This window comes from Glycine max, chromosome 6, assembly GCF_000004515.6.
Source record: "Glycine max cultivar Williams 82 chromosome 6, Glycine_max_v4.0, whole genome shotgun sequence".
NCBI lineage: Eukaryota > Viridiplantae > Streptophyta > Magnoliopsida > Fabales > Fabaceae > Glycine > Glycine max.
In genome coordinates this window covers 432,584-460,448 of record NC_038242.2, presented here as the reverse complement: position 1 = coordinate 460,448, position 27,865 = coordinate 432,584, and the positions used below count along the sequence as shown (strand labels likewise).

At 31.8% G+C, this 27,865-nt stretch overlaps 5 protein-coding genes across 19 annotated transcripts; 3 read left to right on the top strand and 2 right to left on the bottom strand.

The window, feature by feature from the left end:
• Window positions 1-1,390: 1,390 nt before the first annotated feature.
• On the top strand, window positions 1,391-5,816 carry LOC100809191 (5'-methylthioadenosine nucleosidase). Of its 13 annotated transcripts, none has more exons than XM_014777177.3 (8): window positions 1,412-1,575; window positions 1,670-1,786; window positions 2,007-2,174; window positions 2,613-2,719; window positions 3,322-3,396; window positions 4,125-4,241; window positions 5,125-5,217; window positions 5,414-5,816. In XM_014777177.3, the coding sequence occupies exons 1-8, from the start codon at window positions 1,518-1,520 to the stop codon at window positions 5,609-5,611; spliced, it is 933 nt and encodes a 310-aa protein (XP_014632663.1). In that variant the 5' UTR covers window positions 1,412-1,517; the 3' UTR covers window positions 5,612-5,816. The 13 variants fall into 13 exon arrangements, with proteins under 13 accessions (XP_014632668.1, XP_014632669.1, XP_040872146.1 ...); XM_014777180.2 differs by having other exon boundaries at window positions 1,415-1,575; window positions 1,670-1,733; window positions 2,083-2,174; XM_014777178.3 differs by having other exon boundaries at window positions 1,415-1,575; window positions 4,167-4,241.
• A 1,830-nt stretch (window positions 5,817-7,646) lies between these two features.
• Window positions 7,647-11,476, top strand: LOC100779419 (5'-methylthioadenosine/S-adenosylhomocysteine nucleosidase 1-like). The gene is given in 8 exon segments (NM_001255578.2): window positions 7,647-7,786; window positions 7,862-7,925; window positions 8,224-8,315; window positions 8,659-8,765; window positions 9,476-9,550; window positions 9,917-9,991; window positions 10,766-10,858; window positions 11,066-11,476. Coding segments are annotated over 8 exon segments (801 nt in total). The 5' UTR covers window positions 7,647-7,689; the 3' UTR covers window positions 11,264-11,476.
• Window positions 11,477-12,863: 1,387 nt separating this feature from the next.
• LOC100777294 (ER lumen protein-retaining receptor erd-2.2) lies at window positions 12,864-15,000 on the bottom strand. 2 transcript variants are annotated; one of them, XM_003526999.5, is made up of 6 exons: window positions 14,525-15,000; window positions 14,210-14,409; window positions 13,965-14,105; window positions 13,796-13,876; window positions 13,266-13,390; window positions 12,864-13,143 (listed from the first exon to the last, which is right to left on the bottom strand). In XM_003526999.5, the coding sequence occupies exons 1-6, from the start codon at window positions 14,745-14,747 to the stop codon at window positions 13,095-13,097; spliced, it is 819 nt and encodes a 272-aa protein (XP_003527047.1). In that variant the 5' UTR covers window positions 14,748-15,000; the 3' UTR covers window positions 12,864-13,094. The 2 variants fall into 2 exon arrangements, with proteins under 2 accessions (XP_003527047.1, XP_040872141.1); XM_041016207.1 differs by having other exon boundaries at window positions 14,210-14,360; window positions 14,525-14,997.
• A 1,253-nt stretch (window positions 15,001-16,253) lies between these two features.
• Window positions 16,254-20,578, bottom strand: LOC100808650 (probable alkaline/neutral invertase F). 2 transcript variants are annotated; one of them, XM_006581041.3, is made up of 5 exons: window positions 20,448-20,578; window positions 19,100-19,575; window positions 18,325-18,756; window positions 17,608-18,166; window positions 16,254-17,147 (listed from the first exon to the last, which is right to left on the bottom strand). In XM_006581041.3, exons 2-5 carry the CDS (start codon window positions 19,532-19,534, stop codon window positions 16,852-16,854), a joined length of 1,722 nt encoding a protein of 573 aa, XP_006581104.1. In that variant the 5' UTR covers window positions 19,535-19,575; window positions 20,448-20,578; the 3' UTR covers window positions 16,254-16,851. The 2 variants fall into 2 exon arrangements, with proteins under 2 accessions (XP_006581104.1, XP_006581105.1); XM_006581042.3 differs by lacking the exon at window positions 20,448-20,578 and adding an exon at window positions 20,302-20,428.
• Window positions 20,579-27,547: 6,969 nt separating this feature from the next.
• On the top strand, window positions 27,548-27,865 carry LOC100816143 (uncharacterized). The gene has a single exon (XM_026128709.1). The coding sequence runs from the start codon at window positions 27,548-27,550 to the stop codon at window positions 27,863-27,865; it is 318 nt and encodes a 105-aa protein (XP_025984494.1).

Here is a 27,865-nt window from a genome sequence, read left to right as displayed (position 1 = left end):
TTAAAAAAAAATTAATAATAGAAAAATATGCTAAAAGAGATGCATTAAAAAATATGTTGCCAATGCTATTTTTTTTAACTTTTGTTCATAAGAACGTAAGTCAAACATATTTTGCTACCTTAGTCCTTAAAAATATAGTATCTTTTTCAGAAATTTATTTATCCATTTCGTAAAATCTCTTCCAAATTGCCTCTTATATTATTTTTTTACCAAAATATATATCATTAATTGTTTTACATTTTTAGTCAATAAACAATAATTATTGTAAAGTAATAACAAAAAAATTTATATCTATTAAAAAATAATAGATGGAAAAAAAAGTAGTGTAATGATATGTTGTATCATAAATTAAAGAAAAAATTTAAACTAAAATTATACAGTAGGAAATGGAGAAGGACCAATATTTGTTCAATACTCCTTAATAAATAAAGGAGCAATAAATGATGAGAGAATGAATATTCGTTTTAACCGTTATTAGGGATTTCACAAAGTTTATAAAATTGTTTGATAGAAATTAGTTTTTTTAATCATAAAAAAATGAGAGTAGGGACCTCTCAATCCATCATGAGTCATCCAAAAACAAAAGAATAAATTACAATTTCATCAATCAATATTATTAAGACACTAGCACGATTTTTATAATAACTATTTCTTTAAAAGTTATATTAATAATTTTTTATTTATTAACAATGTTAATTTTTTACTCTAAAAATACAAAAAGAAGTTGTATTTTTTTAAATAAAAAATTAATAATTTATAAAATTTTATATCAAAAATAATTATTACTTCACACATCAAAATATATATATATATATATATATATAAAAGATAATTTTTAATTATAACTTATTAATCAAATTGAACTAAAAAAAATAAGCGTCCAAAAGCATTTGTTAACATATTTTCTTAGTAAGAGTAAAGTTAACAAAATAAATATAGGCATATTTTTAGATTAAAGTCTAATTATATGTATTCTAACTAAAACTAATAAATGCACATTACCAAATTATATATATAAATTAAAACTTATTTTAAAAATAAGAAATTCATTTAATCATTTTTAAAATTATATATTAAGAAGTTTTTTTTTCTCAATTTTTTGATTTATCAAAAAATTAAGAGATCTTGATTAATTTAAAGTTTAATCGAGAATTAAGTAAAATTTTATTAAAAATTAAACTATAGTGAAGAATTCAACCTTAATCTTAATCCATTAACGTTGAAAATAATTTATCCTTTTTAAGATAACATTGAGAATAGTTATTGCTTCACCACAAACTTAAAATTATATTTTTATGTCCCTTTGGTCTTACCGAAAATAACGTGTAATTTAGCTTTCATCCAAAAGCCAGTAATAACGTGTTCATTTCTCGAAAAAAAAAAAGGTTTTATTTTGTTTTATTTACGGTCTTTATCATAGAATCATTTTGTGTGATCCGTAAATTAAGTTACTTGTTCTTAATTTCTGCTAATATATTGTATCGTCTGCGCTTGAGGACCAATCAGTGGAAGAAACCATGGCTGCCCAACCCAAACCTCAGAACCGACCCATTTCTAATATCGTCTTCGTCGTTGGTACCTTAATTACGATGCTATATATGTTATCATGTTGACTTTTTTATGTGATCGTCTTAACTCAATGTTAATATTAGTATGGAATGAATAACAGCTATGCAGACGGAGGCACTTCCCATCGTCAACAGATTCCAGCTCACTGAGGACCCTCACTCCCCGTCGGTCTCACTCACTCTCTTTTCTTTGGGTTTAAGATCACTTACTCTAATTAGTTAATCACACACTTTTTCCTTTCTTTTTATTTTTATTTGGTTAAATATATTTTATTACATTAAATTTTAAAAATTTCATTTTTATTTTTCTTATGTTTTTGAAATTTTTATTTTCATCTTTTAGTAGCAACGATTAAAATAAGTGATTCAAAATTTAAAGGGTTGATAAAACATAATTAACCTGTTTTAATTAATTATCTATTTATTTATTTTATGGAGGTGTTGAAGGAAAATGGACCTTTGCTTTTCATGTATTTACATTGATTGAAGTGTCTATCTATGCACAATGGTGTAGATTTCCGCAAGGGGCTCCTTGGGTCCATTATCATGGGACATTCAAAGATCTCAATATAAACTTGATTTGGACTGGGAATGATCCAACTTTGGGTAAGATGTATATTTGTTCTTTTCATTTTGATGCTTACTTCACCACTTCTAATTCTAACTACTCAAAAAGTTATAGGTAGCTTTTAAAGCTACTATCACTTGTTAAATTCGTTTTTTATTCTTCACAAGCGTATGGCAAAATTGCAATGGATTGCGTTCTTAATTATATTTATGATGTATTGATTGTTTGGAAGAAATTAGATGAGCGGGGGAAAATGAATATTGCTATCTCAATCAAAATTGTTACGGCCAAATATAAAAAAACAGGGTTTTTGCTGAGCTTTATCAAGCTTAGACTTTCTTTGTTTTGTTGTATATGTGTGTTAGTTCGAATATGTGTTAGAATAACTATATCATGCCCCTACTACACGTCTTCAAGGAACATGAAGGAAAGTGTTGTTAGTTTTCATTTGATTAGTCCTGGTCGATTTCTTTCAGGGGTTGATAGTATAGGCACGATACCATCTGCTCTTGCAACATATGCTGCTATTCTAGCATTACAACCAGACTTGATCATCAATGCAGGCACCGCTGGTGGCTTCAAGGTGGGCACTGTCTTGTCCCAAGCAATTCTAGTTTTTTGTTCCAAAATGCCTATATGTTGCCTTTTTTAGATCTTTTCCTAGTTTAGCTAGTTTTGATCCCCTTTCATGTGTAACTATTGTCCTATGCGTTTTAAATAAACATTTCAAAGAAAATAAAATCTTGACACCGCAATCTATGTTAAATAATGTTCCTTATATTCTTCTATAAAAAATCTATAATAAATGAACTTCCAACAAAAGTGATCAAAACCAATTAATCTAAAGCATTATTTGTAATCAATAATTAATGGTCATTGATTTTATGTCTTATATTTTTATATATTTTTGTAATCAAGAAATGGATTGAACTAAAATGTATGACTATTTTAAGTGGATTGACAACTTGACTTTGGTCTGTTGATGACAAGCTTAAGTTTTACCAGCATCTAAAGTTGTTCTACTTTCCACCATTGGTTAACATGTATCAAATAGTAACTCTTTAAAGTAAATTAAAATCTTATGATGATTATGTATGTAGCAAAAAATATTATGATGCAGCTATATGCTTTCGCATATTCATGAACATTTTTTTCTAAGTAGTGTTCATTGTTGAATGCTTTCAGGCCAAAGGAGCTAGTATTGGTGATATTTTTGTTGTATCGGAATGTGCTTTTCATGACAGAAGAATACCTATACCTGTAAGTGTTATTCCTCTTGGTAGTTCTTGATTGTTTTGTCTTTTGCACTCTTCTCTACTTGACTTAAAGTGTAGTTGACTATGGCAAGTTTATATTTAAGACTGCAATGAATGGAATAATCTTTTGGTAGTGGTGGTGTTCTCTTATTATGTATGTGATAGGGGAGAAGTGGGAAAGAGGGTAAGAAAATATATCCTTTCTCTAGTTTTGGCTTTTGTTCTATCTTATGTGGGATACTTTGTCCTTCTTTTTGACATGCATCTTTTTTTTCCTTCCAGTAATATAATTTTACCTAGGAAAAGAATTATAATGATTTCAGCATCATATACCTCATCATGCGTTATTGTCTCTTTCGACAATCAAGAAAAACAAGAGTAAGAGTAAGGTGGTTGACCTGTATTCTATAAGTATGTCAAGTTGGGTTTTGAAGACTTCTAATGTGTTGGCTAATTAATCAAGCGGATTAAATAGTATTTTTCTTTTAAATTTTGCTATTAGCCCAGTTTAGAATCTTATTAAGAAACTACTTGCATAGGGACTTGCAGTAATATATTTCAATATTTTTTGGTCCATACTTGTGGATTATAAATTTCAAAACTTCTGTTGAGATATTTCGTTTGTGAGATGAATGCTAAATAGATACTTGCTTTCATTTTCAAATTAATTTTTTAATAAACCTTCACATTTATTTTTTTAACCTTTTTTTTTCATGCTTGCTATGTACTAAGGTAGAAGTTTTGCCGTCAACATCAATATGTGATGTCTTGCAGATTTTTGATCTGTATGGAGTGGGTCTTCGTAAAGCCTTTGAAACACCCAAACTTGTAAAGGAGCTTAATCTAAAGGTGAGTACTATTTGATAAAATGTATATGCTTCTGCAGAAAACAAAACTCTTCATAACAGTTAGTCTTGTTCAAAATTCATATTGCCAACCCAATTCCCTTGATATTACAATATATTTTGCCATCTGAATTATGTGCCATTTGGTAACCAGATTACCTGGATTGAAGAATTGCCCATGTTTGTGAAGTTTGTGCCTTTGAGCACAAAAATTATCTTTCCTGTTTCTATGATTCTCTTGGTTTGACATTGATTTTGACTAGGAGTTCATTTCGGATTAGTTTTTCATACTGACATCATATGCATATATGGTGACTTCAAGGATTAAATTTGAAGCCAACATATAATAATGTGCATATTGTATTTGTAGACTAGTTTATGAATTGATATGCCTTAACGGATAAACATTTCTGCTTATACAATGGAGAGTTATAAGTTCAAGTCATTTTCACTTGTCAGTCTCATATGCTATCAATAGTAAATCATAAATGAATGAAGAAAACAAACCATTTTATGCCAATGTAAGAAAAATTGTTAAGCTTCCGCCAAGTTGTTGGCTTTTTACTTTGTTCAGGTCATTAATACCTTTACTTACGTGTGTTATTTTGAGGCAGATCTTGGTATAGCTTGAGTTTGGACTTATACCCAATTTAGAGGGAATTGAATGGAACTGGTTTTTCTTACATTAGCGTTGGTGTATGAGGAGGTTGCCAATGTATTGCTGCCTTGGCATTGATAATCTAGCTAGTAAATAGATAGCTTTAACCTCGATAATAATGATAGTAGTAGTAGTAGCTCACATTCTCACAACATAAAGATTCTACTCTGAAACGAGGTTATGTTCCATAATCCATTTTACATTTCAAAGTCAAGTATGCATATTTCAGGTGGCTAAATTGTCTACTGGTGACTCTTTAGACATGACACAGCAGGATGGATCATTAATAATTGCAAATGATGCCACAGTTATAGATATGGAGGTAACCTGATTATTTGTGTTATACCTTGGGACATTCCGCTCATCTATTGGGAATGGAATGAATCCACATATTCACAAGTAACATCTTGTATCATGAAACAAAATCCCCATTTAAATTGCAGAGGACTGAATAACTAGTAGTTGTTCTCATGTTTCCTTTGTGGAACTTAACTCCCCCGTTTCAACTTTTTCTCCAGGGAGCTGCTATTGCTTATGTTGCCGACCTACTGAAAGTTCCTGCAATTTTTATAAAAGCCGTGACTAATAACGTTGATGATGACAAAGCAATTGTAGAAGAATTCCTGCAGAATTTGGCAGCTCTAACTGTTGAACTTGGTCTGGCGGTCGAACAAGTTATTAATTTTATTAATGGAAAGTGCATATCTGAACTTTGACAACCCAATTTCACCTTATCCTAGAAGAATATATTTCAACGGGGAGAGCTGCGAAATGCCTTAACCTGACAAGTTTCCTATGTTACCAGATGGTAGCTCTAGTTTAAGATCCACTTATTGTGGTTACAGTATATACAGAATTTTTGTTTCACGACATACTTTATGGATCTTTAATCTTACCCTCCCCAAAAAAATATATTTCCAATCATTGGTTTTATTTATAGATTTTGTCAAATTTATTGATAAATACATTTTGTTAAAAATTAAGGATAAATAATAAGTTCACGTAGTCAGAAAAGTAAATTCAATCGAAATTTTGTCAAAATTCAAATGTATTTATTAAATACTTTCAAATTGCTTAATGTGTTTATATTTATCCAAAATGTAGAACCACGTGTTTATTCCGCTTAAAAACAAGTGTCTTTTTTTTTTAATCATGGTATTACTATAAAAAGTTTTCATTGAAAATGATTTATATCATACACAAGAGTCAATTAGAGGCAAGCTTTGAACCATTAGGATTTACTTATCACTCGGTTGAGAATTCGATAGTCAAAATTTTTTATTTTTTTCTGTATGAATTAGAAAATTAAGACAAAAAAAATTACATCATCTCTCTTGGTAATCCTGGTCGATCAGGAGTTGGAGGCATCATCAGAAACTCCATTGGTGACTGGTGCACAGGATTTCCAGGGTATTGTGGTGTTAATATTATTTTGAATGCAGAATTACAGGCCATCTATTATGGGATAAATCTTGGTCTGTCTGTTGGTTTCACCAGTATCCATGGACAGATTCAGATTGGGATGAGAGGGGGGCAATAAAAAAATCATCCAACAATTATACATCTTAGTAGGAAGCTACTAAGAGTTTAGAATTGTATGAGCATGTGGGGAAGGGTGCAGAAATAATTGAACATGAGAGCATGAAAAGACTGTGCAGTTGCGGTCTGATTTGAGAACTGAGAGCGTACAACCGCTATAAGCAGTAATAATCCTTTTCACCATAAAACCCAGCACAAGTAGACTTATCTACTTTTGTTTCTTTGCGCGTGACTGGTAGCTGCTTGTGCAATATTTTCTCACAATCTACTAGGGAATAGGAAAATTAGTCCATCCACAATCTTGTCAGTCAGCTATTTAATTGACCATTTTTTAGTTTAAGTTATGAGATTCATACTCATGCCTGCACATATGAATTAAAGTTTGGTTTTTTTTACTCTTTTAATTTATATTTTAATTTTCTTTTAATTTTTATAATTTAAATATATTATTTTTATATTTTAATTCAAGATAATTTATAATATTATCCATTATAATTAAATATAAAATATTAATAAATAATTTTTAATTAATTTATCACAAGATAATTTATAATAAAAAATAATTAATAATTTATAATTAATTATTTTTATACTTTTTAATAAAAATTAAAAAATAATTAAAATACATATTATGAGAACTAAAAAAAATCACTTTTAAATTATATGAACTAAAATAGAATTAAAAATTATAAGAATTAAAAAATTATTTTTAAATTATATAAACTAAAAAAAAATTACAATATAAATAATAAAGACTAAAAATATCACTTTTAAATTATAAAAATTAAAAATATCAATCATAAAACACTATAGGCCAAATAAATAATTTAACTTTAAAGTTATTAACAAATAAGTTGATATATTTAAATTTACTAACAAATATATTTATAAAATATAAAATCTAATTAATTCACGTCAATAACAACATACATATACCAACAATTTATAAGACTTAGAAATTTACAAATAAGTTGATATATTTAAATTTACTAACAAATATATCTATAAAATATAAAATCTAATTAGTTCACGTCAATAACAACATACATATACCAACAACTTATAAGACATATAGAAATTTCTGATTATATTATTGTACCAATAACACATTTGTCTCACCTTTTTTTATCTTTCATTTGTTAGCGCTACAAACTTTAACTTTAAGGGACAAAATAGTTATTTAGTCCTTATTTTATATAAATAAAGATAGAAGAGGAAAAGTCATAAAAAGCATAAGAATCTGCAACAAATAGTCATGGCTGCGCTTGGGGAACAATCAGAAGAACAAGCCATGGCTGCCCAACCTAAACCTCAGAACCGACGACCCATTTCTAACATCGTCATCGTCGTTGGTACCTTAGGATTCTTATGTTGTCTTTTTTTATTTGATTGTGTTAATGTTAATGTTAGTATGGAATGAATGACAGCTATGCAGACGGAGGCACTTCCCATTGTCAACAGATTTCAGCTCACCGAGGACCCTCACTCTCCGTTCGTCACTCTCCCTCTCCCTCTCTCTCTCTCTCTCTCTCTCTCTCTCTCTCTCTGTTTTTGTTTTAATAGGTTTTAAGATCACTTACACTAATTAGTTCATCATACACACACTTTTTTTTTCCGGCTAACCTCACTGGAAATGAAATACTGTATGCATGATATGCCATGCTGCTTACAAATTAATTTTTAGTCTTGCGCAGAATCTTAGAATTTTTTTGGAGGGAGTTTAAGTTAAAGTGGACCTTTACTTTTCACATATTTACTTTTATTAAGGTGTCTATGCACAATGGTACAGGTTTCCGCGAGGGGTTCCTTGGGTTCGTTATCAGGGGACATACAAAGATCTTAATATAAGCTTGATTTGGCCTGGAAAAGATCCAACTTTGGGTAAGCATGTTTGTCCTTTCAATTTGGTTCTTATATTTCACTTCTTAATTAGGTTTTTGATGTATTGATTGTTTGGAAGAGAAGGGAATAATGAATGTTGCTGTGATGCTATCCCAATCCAAACATTTAGGAACAAACATAAAAACAGGATTTCTGCCGATTTTTGTCAAGCCTGGACTTTGTTTCCTGATTGTGTTACATGGGCAGTAGTTCGGATGTCTGTTAGCATAACTATAATAACATGCCCCCACTACACATCTTCAAGGAACATAACGAAATAAAGTGGCATGTTTTGTTTTCACTTCTATTTTTCATTTGCCGATTCCTGATCCATTTCTTTCAGGGGTTGATAGTGTAGGCACGATATCATCTGCTCTTGTAACGTATGCTGCTATTCAAGCATTACAACCAGACTTGATCATCAATGCAGGCACTGCTGGTGGCTTCAAGGTAGGCACTGTCTTCCCCCAAGCCGTATAGTTAGAGTTGCTGGTTTTCTAGTTTTCTACTCCAAAATGTCTGTATGTTGTGTTATTTGTTGATCTCTTCCTAGTTTAGCTAGCGTTGGTCCTCCTTCCTGTGAAATTGTAATCCCATTCCTTTTGCAATAATTGAATTGTAATGATCTGATACAATGTTTCCCTTTTTTATCACTGGTGTTGGAGTTGATATAACTCTTTTGAATAAGCATTTCAAAGAAAAAAATATTGACCCTGTAATCCATGTTAAATAGTGCTTTTTATATTCTTCTAAAAATGTTTGTAATTAACTTAAAACGAAAGTGATCAAAACCAATTAAACTAAAGCATTATTTGTAATCAATAATGACCATTGATTTTATGTCTTATAATTTTATATACAAATTGTTTTGTAATCAAGAAATGGATTGAACTAAAATGTATGACTACTTTAAGTGGATTGACTGACTATATGATTGTGATCTGATCTGTTGATGACAAAATTATGTTTTACCTGCCTGTGCAGTTGTTCTACTTTCCACCCTTGGTGTACATGCAATAAATAGTAACTCTTTATAGTGAATTGAATCTCACAATGATTATGTATGTAGCTAAAAATATTATGGTGCAGTCACAGATAAATGGATTTGTATGTGCACGAACATATTTGTCTAATTAGTGTTCATTACTGGATGCTTTCAGGCCAAAGGAGCTAGTATTGGTGATGTTTTCATTGTATCAGATTGTGCTTTTCATGACAGAAGAATACCCATACCTGTAAGTGTGGTGTTATTTCTCTAGTTTGGGGTTGTTCTATCTATGTAGGATACTTTGTTCTTTTTACATGTGTCTCTTCTTTTCTTTCTATAATTTATTTTATCTAAGAAAAAGAATTATGACAATTTCATCATGACGTACCTGATACCTCATATTGCTCTAGTTTCTCATTTAACCATCAAAGAAAAATGACAGAAAGAGTAAGGTGGTTGACCTGTCAATATCATTAATGTTGGCTTTCTTTTAAATTTTTCAATTGGCCCAGTTAAGAATCTACTGAACTTTTTAATAAGCCTTCATGCTTGCATATGGTGAGGTAGAAGTTTTGCCACCAACATCAATATACATGTGTAATGTCTTTTGCAGGTTTTTGATTTGTATGGAGTTGGTGTACGTAAAACCTTTGAAGCACCCAACCTTGTAAAGGAGCTTAATCTAAAGGTGAGTGCTATTTGCTAAAATGTATATGCTCCTACTGAAAACAAAACACTTCATTACAGTTATTCAAAATTCACATTGCCAACCCAAATACCTCAATATCACAATGTTTTGCCATTGGAAATTCAGAATTAGGTGCCCTTTGTTAACCAGATTACCTGGTTTCAAGAACTGCCCATGCATTTCGTGAAGTTTGTTCCCTTTAGCTTTACATGTTTAATTTACTTTTGCTATCAGTCAGCCTCACACACTAATACACTATCAACAATAAATCATAGATGAATGGAGAAAACATTTTATGACAATGTAAGAAAAATTGTTAAGCTTTCAGGTTGTTGGCCTTTACTTTTGTCAGGTCATTAATATATTTATCTCCTGCTGTTATTACTTATTACCTTTATGTTTGTTCTTTTGAGGCCAGGCAATACAATCTTGGCATAGTTTTGAGTTTGGACTCATACCCTATTAAGTGAACTGAATGGAATAGTTTTTTTCTTATATATTGGTGTATGAGGAGGTTACAAATGTATTGCTGGCTTGGCATTGATAACTTTGCAAGTGAATAACCAGCTTTAAATTAGATAATAATAATAATAATAATAGTAACTCACTTTCACACAAGATAAAGATCCTACTCAAACAAGTTGATGTTCCATTTATAGTTTGAACACATGAAAAAATACTTTGATTTGCTTCATTATGTTATTGTGTGCAGTTCTTTTGTTTAGATGAATTGTTCAAAACTTGAACATCAATCAATATTTGTCCATATTTCAGGTGGGTAAATTGTCTACTGGTGACTCTTTAGATATGACACAGCAGGATGAATCGTCAATCATTGCAAACGATGCCACAGTTAAAGATATGGAGGTAACCTGATTATTTGGGTTAATTTCTAGAACTTATTAGTTTCAGCTAATCTATGGGGAATGGCATGAATCCACACATTCACTAATAACACCTTGTTTCATCAAATAAATGCCTACTTAAATTGCACAGTACTGAATAACCAGTAGTAGTTCTCATCCTTCATTTGTTAAATATAGGCTTAACTCACCGTTTCAACTTTTTCTCCAGGGAGCAGCTATTGCTTATGTTTCTGACCTTTTGAAAGTTCCTGCAATGTTTGTAAAAGCTGTTACTGATATCATTGATGGTGACAAACCAACTGCAGAAGAATTCCTGCAAAATCTGGCAGCTGTAACTGCTGCACTTGATCTGGCAGTTGAACAAGTTATTAATTTTATTAATGGAAAGTGTGTATCTGAACTTTGACAACTCAATTTCACCTTACGAGTTTTTTCTGTATGCAATGTTACACGATGGGGTTCCATTGTACACTACTACCATTATTGGTTGGGAATTTGTGAGATTTAAGCAAAAATACAAACTTATAAACTGAAGATATTGCAGCCCCATCTCCCATCTCCCTTTTGTACTGTTCTGGCCTTGCAGGCTGTATAAGTTATCTGACAGATTGTGCAATCATTGTAAACATGTATGCTGACATACTTTAGTGAATCACATAAAGCAATATGGTTTTGATTGTTTGTCTCTGAAATTTCCCATGATGATGGAATGATTGAGTAACTTGATTTTAATAATGGAAGGCCCTACTTCATGGGTTCTGTTATTTGTTTGAAATTCAGACATTAATCAAGGACAATGTGCTAGTACTGAGCTCAAGCACAAACCTGCTAGACTTTGTAAGCTACAGGGGGTTTGAAGGGGTTCCAAATGGCTTAAAATACCCATGCACACACAACGAAAACGTGATTTTCGTACTTAGTTGCCCAAGAAATGCAGTGATAATTGTCGTTATTTAATGCCTGCCCTTGTTCTTGCAGGACTTAATGGCTGGTTAAAACAAGGGCCACAAAAGACCCTCGTTAAGTGTTCTTCAGATGCACATTAGATCACTTAAAATGTTGAAATATCAGCTGATGTAATTTTAAATAAAATATTTGAATGTTTGGTTTCATATTGAGAAATTGATTATAAGTTTAAAATTGATTCTGAGATGCAATAATTTTTATTAGCTTTAAGGTTAAAAAAAAAATAGTCTTACTACTAACTTTGCTTTTAAAATAAAAAACATTCAAACATCAATCACTCTGCTCTAACATATTATTTTAACCAAAATCAATATCATTAAAAATAAATTTTGTAAATGCTTACCTATACCCATACAACCTACCTCCCTGTTGTAAAAATCAATATCGCTTACTTACATGTTTAATTTAACTTTATTTAATAATCACTCGTTTTTATTAATTTTTGAAATTTTCTTGGAAAAGTTGTGTTTATTTCTCTAATGTTAAGCGTTACCAAACTTGTATCAAAATTACGGGATAGCAACTAGCTAGATGTTAATAAGCCCGGTGATGTGTTCCAGGACATGGAAGGTTTTGGGCAGCTCTTCAATAATGAATCGCATAGAAGGAATCACATTTAGAACGAGAAAACAATAATTATTAGTTTCTGAAAATCACATTCAAAATTTAAAATCCTTACATCCGAAATGTAAAACCAAACACACCAAACGATGACAGCTTTAACCGTTGCAATGAACTTGATACTTACTGGGTTTTGGAGTTACGATTGTTTTTGAAGATATTCGTAGCAGGGACCTAATTGATCTTATTGTTCGTCACTACTATCCTCAAATCCATCATTAGCATGGACCGTGTTTATACGAGGCATTAAACTCTCAAGCTAATTTTGGATACGGAAAAAGAAAACCTTCAACAAATACTTTAATCTAAATGTGACGGAAAATATAATCCCTTCAAAGCAACTTTATGACGACTCCCTCATTGGCTCAAGTCAAGCAGTTAAAATACGATAACGTGGAAAAGTTCTGTCAAGAACTGAATTTGAAGAGCCTAAGCAAATAGACATGTTATATGTAAAGCATTTCCAGCTACAAATACTGTACCTTCAACATAAATTTCTAGCTTTCCCTTCATCTCTAACTTTACAAAGAACCAGATTCTTCCAAGGAGCCAAACATTTTCAACGCAATATGGACCCCGACAATGACAACCGACCATATTGCTTGATTAAGTTAATTTAAACACAAGTATGCAGTGATGTGAATCTTCTATCACACCACTCCAGAAGGTAGGCGGAGAACAAACTGTCCCCCGAAAACACTGCAATAAAATAAATATCATAAGGAAGAGAATCATGCTGAAAAGTTCTTGAGACATTATCAGCAATACCGTGAAAGAAGGTTCAAAATAGGAAAGATCCCTATGTAATGCACTCAACTAACCTTTTGACATAATAGTAGCAGAAATCTGCTAAGATAAAAGTCTGGACAATTTCTGAAATAAGCACCATTGACGGCCATAATCCATACCCCAAGGCAACCAACAAATGTCCACGACTATCTAACACCTGTTACAAGAAATGGTAAGTTAGTAGGACTGTAGGAGACTCGCAATTAGTAAATCCAATAAGTTACACTACTAAAAAAAATGTGCTAAGAACGGCAAACTTGTAACCCACTGGCTAAGAAATTGGATTTAACTTAATTTCAAAAGATAGAACATACAAACAATTAAAAGATATCAGTTACAGGCCAAACACATGACACTGTAATACTTACAGAAGAAAGCTGATTATTGTGCCATTGGAAATGAAAGCCAAACTTGAAATTACAAATTATAATTATATTCACATTTCACTCCTTGATCGACCAGATAGCTGATCACACAAGCCAGAAATGAAGTGACAGCTGAATTTGAAAATGGTTCATAGAGCTGATTAATGCAATCACAAGTTTGGAAGAACATATCATACCTGAAGAACCCAATGAGCACAGCTCAAGAATCTTGCGACACCCAGGGCAAATACATAATGTGCTGTGAATGGCTCAACAATCTGAAAGCATAAAATAAAATGAAATTAAGAAGGAAGAGAGTAGAATTGGATAGCATAAACAACATGTATGATGGATATTCTTATATACTTTGGTGTTCTGCATGACTCGGAGTTGGGGCAGTACTGACACAGCTTCGAGATATACACAGAATGCCCAGGCAATCCTGTTCAATAAATGATGTGAAGTTGATGGATGAATAAACAAGGCTAACACAGCACAGGGTATCATCTGCAGTCAATATATTTTTTTTTAAAAAAAAGGAGCAGATAAATGCACAAGTATATATAACCTTTGACTTGAGTAAAATGAAAAGAATTAGAGAAGGAGCTTACCACATAGTATATAGCAAAATTGTCTTTGTCTTCCATGTAACTAGACTTCAATTTAAAACGAATCATGTATATAACCCACAGTGTGGTTACCAAAGTAGCCAAATCAAGCAGGGTGTGTATATCATATTCCATGACAAAACTGCAGTACAACCTAACAGATAAAAATATAGCTGTCAATTCCTGGGATTTGAGTGATAATCCTGTACATCACAAATAGTAGTGAGAAAAGGCGTCAAATACGGTACCATCCTCATCACAAGACAAAAAAAATTATAAGGAAATTGCAGACATGATAAGAAATAAAGAAGAGCGGACCGGCACAAGTTTTTTCTTTGATGAGTTTGTAGATGAGAACAGAAATTCCAAGAGAGTGAACAGCCTCGGCGGTGACGAAAAGGTTGTCGTGATCGTGAACGATGAAGCGGAGAAGGACGAGAGCCGCCATGCCGGAAACGACGGCGAGAAAAGCCTTGACCTTTGGGGGTTGCCGCCGCACCCATGTCGTGATTGCGTGGATCGACTTTCTCCCACTCCTCATGATGATCCCTTCTTTTCTTTCTCTTTCCACCAAACCAAAAATTTATTCTTTTTTGGTACTGTATTTGATTTTATGATTTTGCGTTCCTTCAATGAGAAATTCAGAACTTCCTTCCCGGAATTCAATTCTTTCTGAATTAGGGCACAACTCGACTGGCTCAAACGTCAACGTCAAGTCAACGTCAACTTAGTCGCTGACTCGCTTCAATTCCCCACCCCAGCCAGTGTCGTTAAATATTTACGCACTTTTCGGCTTTTTTACGACTGTTTTTTACTTGGGATCGATTCTATTTATAATCTATGATCACCACAGACACCTGTTAATACTTCTGAGGTAAAGATCCTAATATTTGTTACCATCTATTTTATTTTATTTTTTACTTTTTTCAACTGAAATGTTAAAAATTTTACGTTTAATTTTTTATTTTAATTTATGACTTTAAAATCGTAAGACTTAAAGTCGTAAGTTTAATTTAACAATTATTTTTATTATTAAATTATTAAATATTATTAATAATAAATACCTAAAACAACTAAATAAAAAATCTTTTAAAAAAACTTTAAAATCTATTTATTACTTATTTCATTTTCAATAATAATTTAATTTAAAATCGATTCTTAAATGAAAAAAGTAAAAAAAAAAAAATCGCCCATTCAGTGAAAAAGCCCACACTTTTCACAATATCAAATATATTATTATTATTATTTATGTTATCTTGATACTATTAGATTTCTTGCATTCGATCTTTTTAGTACGTTTCAAAAAAATACTAATATGTGGATAAAATAAATAGTAAGACATAAAGTTAGATAAGAGTATCATAAAATAAAAAACATGATAAATTTTTATAGTATCTAGTGTTTAATATGTACTAAAAATAATAATAATAATATAATTATTTTATATAAAATTTATATTTCATTCAAATTCAATTTGATTTTTTAAATCATCAAGTTTCCTATTTAGAGAAAAACATGGTAGAAATAATAGCAATTCTTAGTAAATGATAAGATCCACATTCTAATAGAGGAAGTAGATCCAAAATCAAATTAAAACAAATCCTAACAAAATCATAAATCCTTGAAATCTATCTCAAACTCTCATTAGATTTACAAATAAAAATTCAAAATTTCAGGTAATTTATTTTGAGTTTTTCATTTACACTTAATTTTGAGTCTTTAAAATACTCAGAAATGTTGAATGAAATTGGATAACTTAACAAACACCCTTGTATATTTGTTATTGATCTCGTTTTTTATTACCTGTTTTGACAATTAATTGATGTTCATGAGTATTAGTATAAAAAATTGTAATAAATAAATTATGCTGTTAATGCTGCTGTTATTTACAGTGAAGTTAACTCGTTTACTGTATATTGTTACTTGATAATTTGTTCAAATTTTGTTGGTTTATGTCTTTTGATATGATTAGTTAACGAAGATTTTTTTTTTTCTGCAACGAAGATGGATAAGAAATGCTTTTACCAATTGGAATTCCCATAACTCGTTTATCTGTTGATGTTATTTTTTTGGTGATTACATATAATAGGTAAAAACTGAAAAGTTGAATTATTGTTACGAGTTAATTAAGGATCTCATCTTCACCAGGAGAGTATATTCTTTTTTATCAGGGACCCTTTGCAAGAGAGAAACTAAGAAGATATTAACAAGGTCATCTTTATATTGTTGTAATTTATTCTTTGTAATTAGTGAGTTATCCTAATTGTTGTAGTTTTTATTTTTTATTTTTTTGTGGTTAGGAGGCTTTGATTGTGTATTTTTTTATTAGGTTTCTTTATATTCTTTGTAGTGATTAGATTGCTTCTTTTTTTTTTCTAGACCATGATTAGATTTTCTTCTGTACTTGTTATTTTTAACTTGCTAAGAGCATCTAATTTTTTAACCTATGTATAATTGTAACTTTTTCGATCCAGAATTTTGGACCTATAATATAATTGTAAGCTTTGCATGTAGCATTTTTCTTGACGTTAAGCTTTCCACATACGGAACACGTAAACACAATAAATGTAAAATAGAAACTAGAAAGCTTGATTTCCGTGACATTTTTATCTTTTTATCATTGCCATTGAAGAAAAAAAAGTGAGTCAGAAAGTGGAGGAAGTTGATCTCTTGAGCAAAGGCTGGAGGTGTTTGTCTTCTTCGAGAGCAACAAGACCTAAATGGGATGGATCATCGAGCATCATCCTAGCAGACAAGTAACCAGCAATGGACCAGGTCTGGAACTTACGGGCCTGCTTTCCAACATATCGGCCCGTCGTTCCATCATAGTATTCGGGCCAGTTGTCCTTCAGCAATTTGCTCTCTGCAATGTTAAGGGCACGTCTTGCAATTTGGGGCCTCCCAGTCTTGATCGATGCCGCAGCCAGAAGCCATAATAGAACTGTAACCACCACAAATCAATGTATCTAAATTATGTAATTACTAGCATCATGCCATCATCTCAATTCAAAGTGTGTTGTCAGCTCCTACTAAATGAGCACAGAGCTAGTCAAATTTCACAATGATAAAAAATTAGAGTTCACTTAACAAAAATCTTAGACAGTTCCTTTAATATTTAAGGTAGGAGTCTAGGATACATACTAGAGAAGGAAAATATAATTAATGATCATTATCTTGTGTCTAGCTCTATGATCATATCCCAATAAGAGAAAAACTGTTACACGATTTAGCACCACCACATGTTTATGGTCCTAGTAAGTGATTCTAATTAATTTCTACATAACACTTTAACGAGGCTTATTAGCTTTTTCTCATGAATTGAAAAACTCAATTACATGTCACAGAGAAATTAATTAATTTGAAATCCATAATGGTAGCATGAGGATTTAGAATAGAATTACCAGGCCAGGATCCCCCGTTGTGGTAACTCCATCTAGTATTTTTAGGGTCACATCCTGTTACTAGCCTCCATTCATGGCTTTCAATTGCTGGATAACAAACTTTGACAGGCATCTCCCCAATTAATTCGTCCCATCGTGATTCAATTAGATCCATGATTGCAATTGACTGCTCAGGAGTTGCCATGCACGACAAGATTGCAATGCAATTGCCCAGGCAAAACCACCGGAAATCCATCCTAGCCGGGCTCACATTCCCAACAAAGTATCCACCATGATGAGGCATGAAATCAAATATCCAATCTGGTAATGAATCAGGAATCACATTGAACTTGTTCACTGCAGTATGCGAGTACTCTTCTGTTTTGAAGCGGTATACATCATTAAGTTGCTTCAAATCCAACCAAAAGTAGCTCCTCATATGATAGCTTAAGGCATGCAACCGTTTCACAATTCGCTCCACGAACTCTTTCCCTTCCATGTCTTGCTTAAGCAATTGCAAGGCACATCTTAAAGCCATGAAGAACAATGCTTGAATTTCAATTGGATACCCATAAACACCCTGAAATATCATAATACAAAGTTGAAAGAAAGAAATGGATAAATTAACCATAGCTATAAAAGTCAGTGTAAATCCCCTAACAGATGATCATGAATCATTTTGGCCTAATCAATGCCTAGTTTCAAGACACTAGACAATCAAAATTTCAGAAAACTCACCATTCTTCGATCAATCATGCAGCATCCATCAGCACATAGTAAAGTTGGAAACGTGTCAAACCCCTCTGACAGGCATAAACTCAGGATCAAGCGCATACCCTTTTGACATTCAGGCCGTTCAGCCAAAGAAGGGTCTCCTGTAGCCTTTGTGTATGCGCGAAGCAATATAATCCACCAAAATCCAGAATCAACTGGAGCAACCCTGCCTATTGCACTTTCACCAAAATCTGCTATCAGGGTCTCATGATTTCTAACTGGATCATGGAATACTTTAAAACTAGCAGGCATCACCCCTTCTGCTAGCTGGAATCTGTCAATCTTTTTCTCCCATGATTGAAGGCGAAGGGTCTTTAAAAGAAAATTTTTAACAATGTCTGTTTCCCCATGCATCAGAAAAGCCAAAGCACTTGGGACAAAGTCTCTTATAAATACCTATGCACAAATGCAAATATACCTTAGATTAGACCTCATAGCAAAATCAAAAATATGGAGGCAAGGAAAGAGAAGTATATAATGATCAAAACCACTGATCTAACATGACAAGGAAGTAAAAACTAAAAGATTAAGCTGTAATATAGCATGTGTATCCGGTTAGTGGATTTTATATCACTTGAAACCATGAGTGTAGTAGATCCATAAAAGATAACATGGTCTAGAAGTCTAACCAAAATTCAAGTATTGTGATGGAATTGTGCCAATTCCTCCCCCCACCCCCCCCACACACACAAAAAAAAAGATACCATAGGAGAAACAGATATATCAAAGGTCATGCTACCTGATCATAATTAAGTTTCTCATCAGAATTATCCAAAGCAGCAATTGTACCAACTGGCTGACCACGAAAATATACCAAGGAACGTCTCAGCTCTTCCCAAGCTTCTAATGTTAATGGAGGTGGAATTTGTGGATCCAATGTCACTGATCTTGGAGTATTAATACCTGACTTTGGCAGAGGAGAATGTAGATGATCAAGAAGGTCTCCCAGGCGAGATGAACTATCAACTTTTGTGGCCAATTGACGTGGAGAAAAGCCTATGGATAGTTCACTCATTGATCTTTCATCACATGATCTTTGTCTCTCTATATTCAAAGCCCTTGGCCTATCTAATGCTTTTGAGAAATCAAATTCCTCCGTTTCTGACACACTAACTAGTGCTTCTGGGCTCTTAAAACTCCCATTGTGAGACCTATCGGTCGGAAACAAAGACATCTTCCAAAATATTAGCACTTCCAATTGTCTTGCTCAAAATCCTGCACAGTTAAGTTTATTGACATAAAATTAACATAAATATAAACCACACTCACAAACTCCTAAATTCCTCGTTTTCTAACACTTCATGAGCCCAAAAACATATATTTCCAAACTCATGCATCATTCTTTTAATCCGAAACGATTGAGTTCAGACATACAGGTTCCCCAAAATGATACTACATGAAGATTATAAACACCAACCAAGAGATTAATTTTGAAAATAACATCACACTGTTCAATTCAAGTGGTTTGTCGTTACTCAACAGAAGAAAAAAAATCAAGTGGTTTTAACTTTTAATTATCAGATTAATTGGGAAATAGAAGTATACAAGTATTGCAGTGGTTTTAAGTTTTAACTATGTAGTTCCAACTTTCCAATTCCAGATCCCTAAAAGGCACAAGCACAACGTTGTTTTTCGATTAATTCTAAAAAAGCTTTACTTCTTAATTACCTAGCTGGCCAAAATTCTCCCAAATCCTAAAGTGAAAGTCTCATATATATAAGATTTTGACAATGTAAAAAAGAGAACCTCAATAAGCATTGAGCAAATTAACCAGACAAGACAACCACAAAAAAGAAAAAGAAAAATTATTTTAAAAAAAGGAGGTAACTGGAGAAGAAACAACATTGTAATTAAAATCTCCGTGGTTGTACAACGTGATCAGAAAACCACTTGCACGTTGCCATCAAATTAATTAAGGATCAGAAAAGTTTCAGGATTTACACTTAGGCATGATGCAAGCTCCAAAATGTTTAGTGTAGGAACACAAACTCGAAATTAAACATGATGCATGGCAAAGAGGGCTCAATGGGTCAAATGAGATAATCATTTTAAATTGCATAGAAATAAAGAAGATGAGAAAAACTAACCCCCAGAAGTTGGGAGATATTTTTTGTTTTGTGTGGGTTGGTTTACAGTACTATAAAGTAAAGTTGTAGAGAAAGAAGAGAAGAAGTTAAAGCACGTGAAACAAAAAGGTCCTTCTTCCTTTCACTGTGTGTTGTGATTGTGATCTGTGATCTGTGAAGGAAACAACGAAAGAATGGGTTTGTTTGTATGACTATGATGCATGATACACGGAGGCGCGCTGATATTGTGATGCTACGTGTGATCTTAATATTGCTCATTCACTCTACCATCATCATGACCCTCACTCAGCCACAAAGTTACAATTTCAAAATTCACATTGTCTTTAATTTTTCATTTTTATTCTCACACTGCTTCGATATATATATATATATATATAGAATTTCATTCAATAAATACACAATGTTTTAAAATATTTTCCTATTGTAATTAAAGTTTATATAAAGTTACATAATTCTACAGGTTACATTTGTTCAAATATGAATATAGTTATCAATATTTGATTGTTTATTTGTATAACAATAGTATATATTTATATTTGAATGATTAGAAGGACAAGCTAATAGTTTAATAAGATGTTTGTCTTGAATTGAAATAAATATTCACGTAAAAATATTAATATTTTTTTCATTGAATATGTTTGTTTTTCTAAACTTTTAACAATACTTTCTGAATTTTATTAAATTATTGTATACATACGTGATGATTTATTTTAAGATAATCATAACATTTCTTGAATAACTGATATAAAATTTAATATATTTACTTTTATTTTATTAGAATGCATTAAGTTATTTACTTTTATAATAATTATTTTAAAAATTATATTTGTAGTAATTTCTTTTTTTGGGTGAATTATTTGTAGCAATTTCTAATTAGGTAATTAACTATGTAAAAATCTGTATATTGACAGTGTCAAAAATTAATTTCTCTAATCTTGGATACTTTAACTCTTATGACGTATTTATTAGATTTTTAGATAAAATCTTAACATAATTTAATATGTATACTTTATTACCTTATAGTTACCCGTACAAGGTATGCAATTTCTCTAATCTTGGATACTTTAACTCGTCTCTGAGTGACTTGAGTTTCGGAATTCTTGACCATGGTTGTTCCTTCCCTTATGCTTCCAACTTGAAGGCTCATAATTAGAGAAACATGCTCTCTAACTCGAACGGAGGATTATTGGACATCAACAAAGCTTTGAGGGTATCATTACTCCTTAACTTTCTCGACGAGGGCTGGCTTGAATCGACGCTGCTACATGCTATACGTAATATATATGATGGATGGTAGATATGGATTCTGATGTTATTTTAATAGTGCTGGGCTATGATTGGTGTGGTTAATTAATATTTGTATCTCCCTTATGGTTTAACCTCACGGATCCTCGTTTTTTTTTTTCATTCGATGCCTTCCCTTTCTGTTATGTTGGCACCTCTAGTGCCTTTTTCATCAATAATAATTTGTTTGCTGAGTTAAAAAAAATTACTCTTGGACTAAATCAGAACAAGAATTAAATTTTTAGAAGAATATTTTGAATGTGAACTGGAAATTTAATTTTGAAATGTTTTGTTAATTTTAATTTCAAAATTTGTTAAAAAAAAATACTTTTAGATATTTAAAAGTTTTATCATACATTATATTTTTAGAATATAAGATAAAAAAAATTCAAGAGTGGTGTAACAAAGAAAGATGATATAACGGCAATTCCCGTGTAGAAATTGACCTGCCCAATGTATTCCATCTTCTATAAGATACATGTCCTTTGTTGCCCTGCTGTGTGTGGCCCAGTCCACTTATACTAAACGGGTCCATACGAATAAGGAAGTAAAAATCATCGTGGAACACTGTTGCATAACTTCGTGGAAAATGTCATTTTGTTCTCTGTTCATTTCCAGCAAAATCCTAGTAGAATAGCAACATATTCGCAAGTTAAATACATTAGTATTATTTTTGGTTATCAAACAAAAGAGGAAGAGGACAAGAGAGACCTCGATTAGTCACGGTATGGAAATACTTTAAGAGTGTGTTTCGATGGAGAAATTAAAAATTCTGATAAATTTTAAATTCTAAGAATTTTAAATACTATTGAAATTCTTTTATTTTCAAAATTTTGTGTTTGGATAAAAAAAATTAAAATTATGAGGATGAAAAAAATGAATGAAAAAAAGAGAAGATATTGTTGGTGTGTTACGTGTTTGTTCCTCTATGCTCACACCCGATCGATATTTTAGGAGTGTCAGACGGTGTTTCTTAAAGAAGACTATAAGAAGAGAATTTCAATTTTTCACCTTTTAGAAAAAAATTGAAATTTCAGATTTTTAGTTGTTTAAAATTCTGTTTTAAGATTTCAAAATTTTAAATTCTTCATAAAAAAACATCCAAACAATAAATTCTAAATTACATCAATTCAAATTCTCTGATAAATTACTTTCCTCTGATAAAATTCTTTATCCAAACGCACTCTAAACAAAATTGCTTAACATGTAAATTTTAAAGTTTGATTACTTACAATTGCGGTTCACACAAGAAAAAGGAAATGTGTACCTGGGCTGTGAGGGAGTGTACTGTACATTGCTGCATAATATGTTCACACCAGACCCACCGTTAATTTTATTTTTTTAAAGAGTAACTTTTTGACTTTGATCAAGATGTCTTCACATTCTCAAGGAAAAAAAAAAAAAAAAGATACCTTCACAGATATTGCTTTAAGATTGACTTATCGGATACTGTTGTGAGTATCGATTACAACGGAATAATTTTGTAATTACACAAAGGAGTGTATTAGTTTAAGGTTTTATGGCCATTCTTGTTGAAAATATTTGTACACCTTGTACTCTTTAAGCCACTTTTCGAACATCGTTTCTATTAACGTTTTTTTTCCTACACGAATGTTAATTGTTAGTTTTCACAAATATCACCATGAACATGGAGGAGAAAAACTGCAGTAGCTTGCAGTGTAAGGAAGCAGAAAGAAGATGAGTTACCTGAATCAACTTGCTATTATTGATTAATTGTGAGAGAAGTTGATACAAGAGTTTATATACTATAGCTCAACTAATCAACTAACTCACAACAAACATAACTAACTCTAACTAACTTGGTATAGCTAACTAACCCGAGTTTAGTAACTCTAATTAGCTAAACTATACTAAGTTAAGTTGGGTAATAAGTTTGTTAATTTTTATTACTAGAAGAAACAAACCTGTGACATTTTCTTCTTCTTTTTTTTTTTTTAACCATCAACCAGTATCTCCTAGTTCTGCTAACGTACATGGGTTTTTACAATTTGTGGTAACAAGATTCAAGAGGATCAAACTTCAAACCATTTTAGTCGTGTAATCTTTTATATACTTCAACACACTTTCCTGATACCTCTGCCTATTTCAAGACATTTGATCCTATAAATCTGACTGATAGGGCCATGATATTGCCTTTTGTGGCAAACATAGGAATGGACTGTTTATTTGCGGTGCTAAAATTGAACAAGTATATATATTGAAACTTTTTTGAAACTGATGTGCATACCTAATAATAATAATAATAATAAAAGCAATTTGACTCCACAATAAGATGATTTTGGCCTTAATTTAACAGTATTTCGCTTGTATGACATCCTTTTTATTTTCCTTCTTTTTATCCAGTTGTTTTTGATAATCATACTGCAGATTCATAAAACAGCAAAAGATTACTGCGCAGTTTAATTTCTCTGTTTATATATGATATGGGTTTATTCAGGATATGGATCCCAAAAGAAGTGGCATCAGAAGTCGCAATGTTATACTTTCCAATCACACAACAGATTGTCCCTTTTCTTTTTCTCCATCTCAAAAAGTCAGAGTACCTATCCATATTTACTTTTAACTCCAATCTTACCAACCTGCACCCTAACATTTTTTCACTGTGGGGTAATATGAACCCGGTGGTTACAGATATTTTTTTCTTGCTTAATTTGCCAATATAATGTGTGGTTGTGATATTAGACTTTTGCACACTTAACAGAAAGCAAATTCTACTAGTCAAAAGGTAATAGAGATGTAGGAAAATGGATTAGAGACTAAAACCTTTTGGTGGTTGTAAAAAATGAACAGGACTTCCTTGTTTCTGTTTGATTGTGGATGATCAAGTGTGTGTTTGGATTTAAGTTGGAAATGCAATACACGTGATTCTATATAAATTCAACGAATAAAAGTAAATTGAAAGTAAAAATAAGAGTGATGATGCTTCTGCAAACGTAAGTTTGCCTCAAATGCACGTTTGCAACCTTCTACCCAAACACACACCAAATAAGTTTTTAAATGCTACCATATTAGAACTACAGTTAGAAAAGGATTTGGTTTTATAGGTAAAACTATATATTGCAGACTACAGTACCTACAAGATAAAGAGGATGATAAGGATCACATTAAAGTGATGTGAAACAAAAATAGTTTATAGTGCGCTATAAAGCCAAATAGAAATCGAATTCCTTTTCATAATGAAGTGATTTGTCCCTATAACAAGTCCGATTTCCAAAAGGGTACTTCATATCACCATCTTAAGCACGTGCCACATAGGCCATCAAGTTGACACCACGTCATGGGGCCTGTTATAACCATTATTGCTGAATGTGATGGCTTACTAGAAAAAGTTGAGAGAACAACTATGCAACTATCTAATGTTGTGAGGTGGATATTAATATTTGATGTGATGAGTGGTTTGTTCTATAAAGTTCCATAGAAGCAAAGGCTTTTCCTTGCTATTATATGCTTTGATCCACTTAATCAGTGTAAGAATCTCTCTATAATTAATCCTTTCCAGATTTTTGAGGATGGGTTACTATTGCTATAAACGCAAGGCTTATAGTACTCATACATCAGATGTTATTGTGATGTTGGCGGTGGCCTTGATGCTTCTTGGCATACCTTGGCTCTTTACGCGTGAACAAGTGGTAGTAGTTGAAGAAAAGAAGACGAATTGGTCAGCTTTGATCACACCAATACTAGTACTACTCATCCTGCTTTTGCTGTCGCTTATTGGAACTCCAAGGAGGGTCTATGCAAAGCCAATGTGCTATCGGTGTAAGCATGTCTGCTACTGTTACTGCTAGTGTCAGTCCAACACTTGTTGGATCCATGATTGGTATTGTATTCACAGCTCTAATTATATATATCCCATATCTTTGGCCACCTTGTAAAATATTGTATTTGGAATATTATGATCATGTAAATTATGTGCCTATTTCATTCTTGTTACAAAAATTAGAAAGGGAGGGTCAGGGTCGTGTTACTAGCTAATTTATATATAATCCAGATGAGAACAGTAACCTTTTCTTATTGATTGTTCTGGGTTGAATCATTGCGTTATAATTTAAAAATAATATAGTACATTGAACTTTCGTGCTTGCTTTATTGCTTGGAAGAGCCAATTCTAAACAGTTAATGAAGACGGATTTGTGTAAATTGTGACGCTTCTATTTTAAATGCGTAAGTTATAGTTGAAATTAATTCTCGGGGAGAATATGATTTCTTTTGGTATGAACATTAAATTGTGGCTTTAGGAATGGGCAAACCGTGTGACGGAAAATAGGGTCTTGCAATGTTAGAAGTTTGATTATAATTTGTGGAGATTATTCCAATTGTTTAAACATGGAAGAAGAAGAAGAAAAAACATGGTTTCATTTCATGACTTGAAAATTGAAATGGCTCAACCGTGACCTATTACCTAAGTTTGTCCCCACAGCAGCTCAACTATTTTCTTTTGTATCGTCCTGACTCGGTCTAAAGCACTTTTAAGGGGATTACGCATCTCTGTGCAACCACCACACAGGGATTAGCATAAGTTATATGCAAGAACTAGTGGGGATGCATTTGCAATTAACAAGCTTTTTCTTATTATATATAACATTCACTTTACTTATAATTAAAATGTCATTTATTATATATTTTTTTCATTACAAAGACATTTTACAAAATACTTTAAAATAAAAAATAAAATAAACATATTTTACGAAGACTAAAATAAAGATAAAATAAAAAATTAAATTACACTAATAAAAATATATTTAGGTAAAAAATTTATCATATACAACTAGAAAGATAAATTTAAAAGGATTTAGCTCAATTAATTAAAAATAAATAAAACTCCTGCACGAAACAACTAAGACGTGGCTACGCTTTACTTGTGGGGCAACCCTCACATTGACTATTGAGCAGCATCCGGATTGGCATTCACTATGCAAACCTACCAAATCAAATACAGTGAATTCATTGACTATTTTAAAAATTACTTTTCTTCAAATTTTTTAAAGTAAACCAAAGTAAATATCTAATCAACTTTCCTAAAAAAACTAATAAACCGATAACACTTATATTCAGTCATGAATTCAAGAAACATTTAAGAGAAATAAAAAAAATAAACAGATTAAAGTTTAACATATCATTATAGATAATTATATTGCTATCCCAAGTTAATTAAAAATCTAAAATTATATCATTTTCTTATTAAAAAATTATGCGCTTGTGAGTTATGCCTCCATCGTTTTAAAAACTGCAAGGACCCAATTAGAAAAAAAAAATAGGGACGTAATTTAAAATTTGGTAAAAGTTCAAAAATCCAAAAATAATTAAATCTTAAATATTTCAATAATCTTATGACATTATTAACTGTTTTTTTTATTGGCAAAGATTAGTTACACATTTGTATTCGATCATGTTCATTTACTTTTAATTATTTATGAAATATTATTAACTTTCTATCATTATAATTAACTAGTTTTTTATGATAAAAAAAATTAACCAGATTTTTTTATGGTGAGGAATACATAATTTATTAGTTGTACGTTAGTCTTTTTCCTCATTTTAACAGGTAACATTACTTTGGCACAGAATAACTACAACGTGTCTTCATTTGAATGGTGGGGCATCCCTCGTAAATATGTATTCAGTTATTGACAATGCAAACCTACCCGTTCATAAAACAATTAATTAGAAAAACACTTTGTTTTGTGTTATGTGATGTCCTACACATTACCCTTGTTTAGGATATCGTATTTTTGACTATCATTTTAAATGGGTTACACTCACACAGGAAACAAACAAACTCATCTGAGATGAAAATGGGCTATGGTAGAAGCAGAGCATCCTCTGTTTTGGACGGTTTCACTCTAAACCCCGTGCCATACCCGGTTATGCTAATCTTATCACTGATCCTGTTATTCCTCGGCATTTCGGGGTGGATGCTGTTAGCCACACCAGTGGTGCTTATACTCGTAGTTCGTTGGTTATCGTCAGTGTATACTTCAGAATGGTTCTTCTTTAACTCCTTGCCATTGGAGAGGCGTAGGAGAACTCACCACTTCCCATCAGAGGGTAGCTCCCCTCGGGGTGTTGCTGCTTGTTCTCGTGCTTCTTCATTTTCAGTCCACTTTTCTTGA

Coding starts and splice junctions, on each gene's coding strand:
- LOC100809191 (XM_014777177.3), top strand. CDS start 1,518: ATGGCTGCCCAACCCAAACCTCAGAACCGACCCATTTCTAATATCGTC. Junction 1,787..2,006: donor AAGATCACTTACTCTAATTA/GTTAATCACACA, acceptor TATTTTATGGAG/GTGTTGAAGGAAAATGGACC. Junction 5,218..5,413: donor CCACAGTTATAGATATGGAG/GTAACCTGATTA, acceptor CTTTTTCTCCAG/GGAGCTGCTATTGCTTATGT.
- LOC100777294 (XM_003526999.5), bottom strand. CDS start 14,747: ATGAGGAGTGGGAGAAAGTCGATCCACGCAATCACGACATGGGTGCGG. Junction 14,106..14,209: donor ATTTTGCTATATACTATGTG/GTAAGCTCCTTC, acceptor TATTGACTGCAG/ATGATACCCTGTGCTGTGTT. Junction 13,144..13,265: donor TGCTACTATTATGTCAAAAG/GTTAGTTGAGTG, acceptor ATTTTATTGCAG/TGTTTTCGGGGGACAGTTTG.
- LOC100808650 (XM_006581041.3), bottom strand. CDS start 19,534: ATGTCTTTGTTTCCGACCGATAGGTCTCACAATGGGAGTTTTAAGAGC. Junction 18,757..19,099: donor AGAAACTTAATTATGATCAG/GTAGCATGACCT, acceptor ATTTGTGCATAG/GTATTTATAAGAGACTTTGT. Junction 17,148..17,607: donor CAACGGGGGATCCTGGCCTG/GTAATTCTATTC, acceptor TGGTGGTTACAG/TTCTATTATGGCTTCTGGCT.
- LOC100816143 (XM_026128709.1), top strand. CDS start 27,548: ATGGGCTATGGTAGAAGCAGAGCATCCTCTGTTTTGGACGGTTTCACT.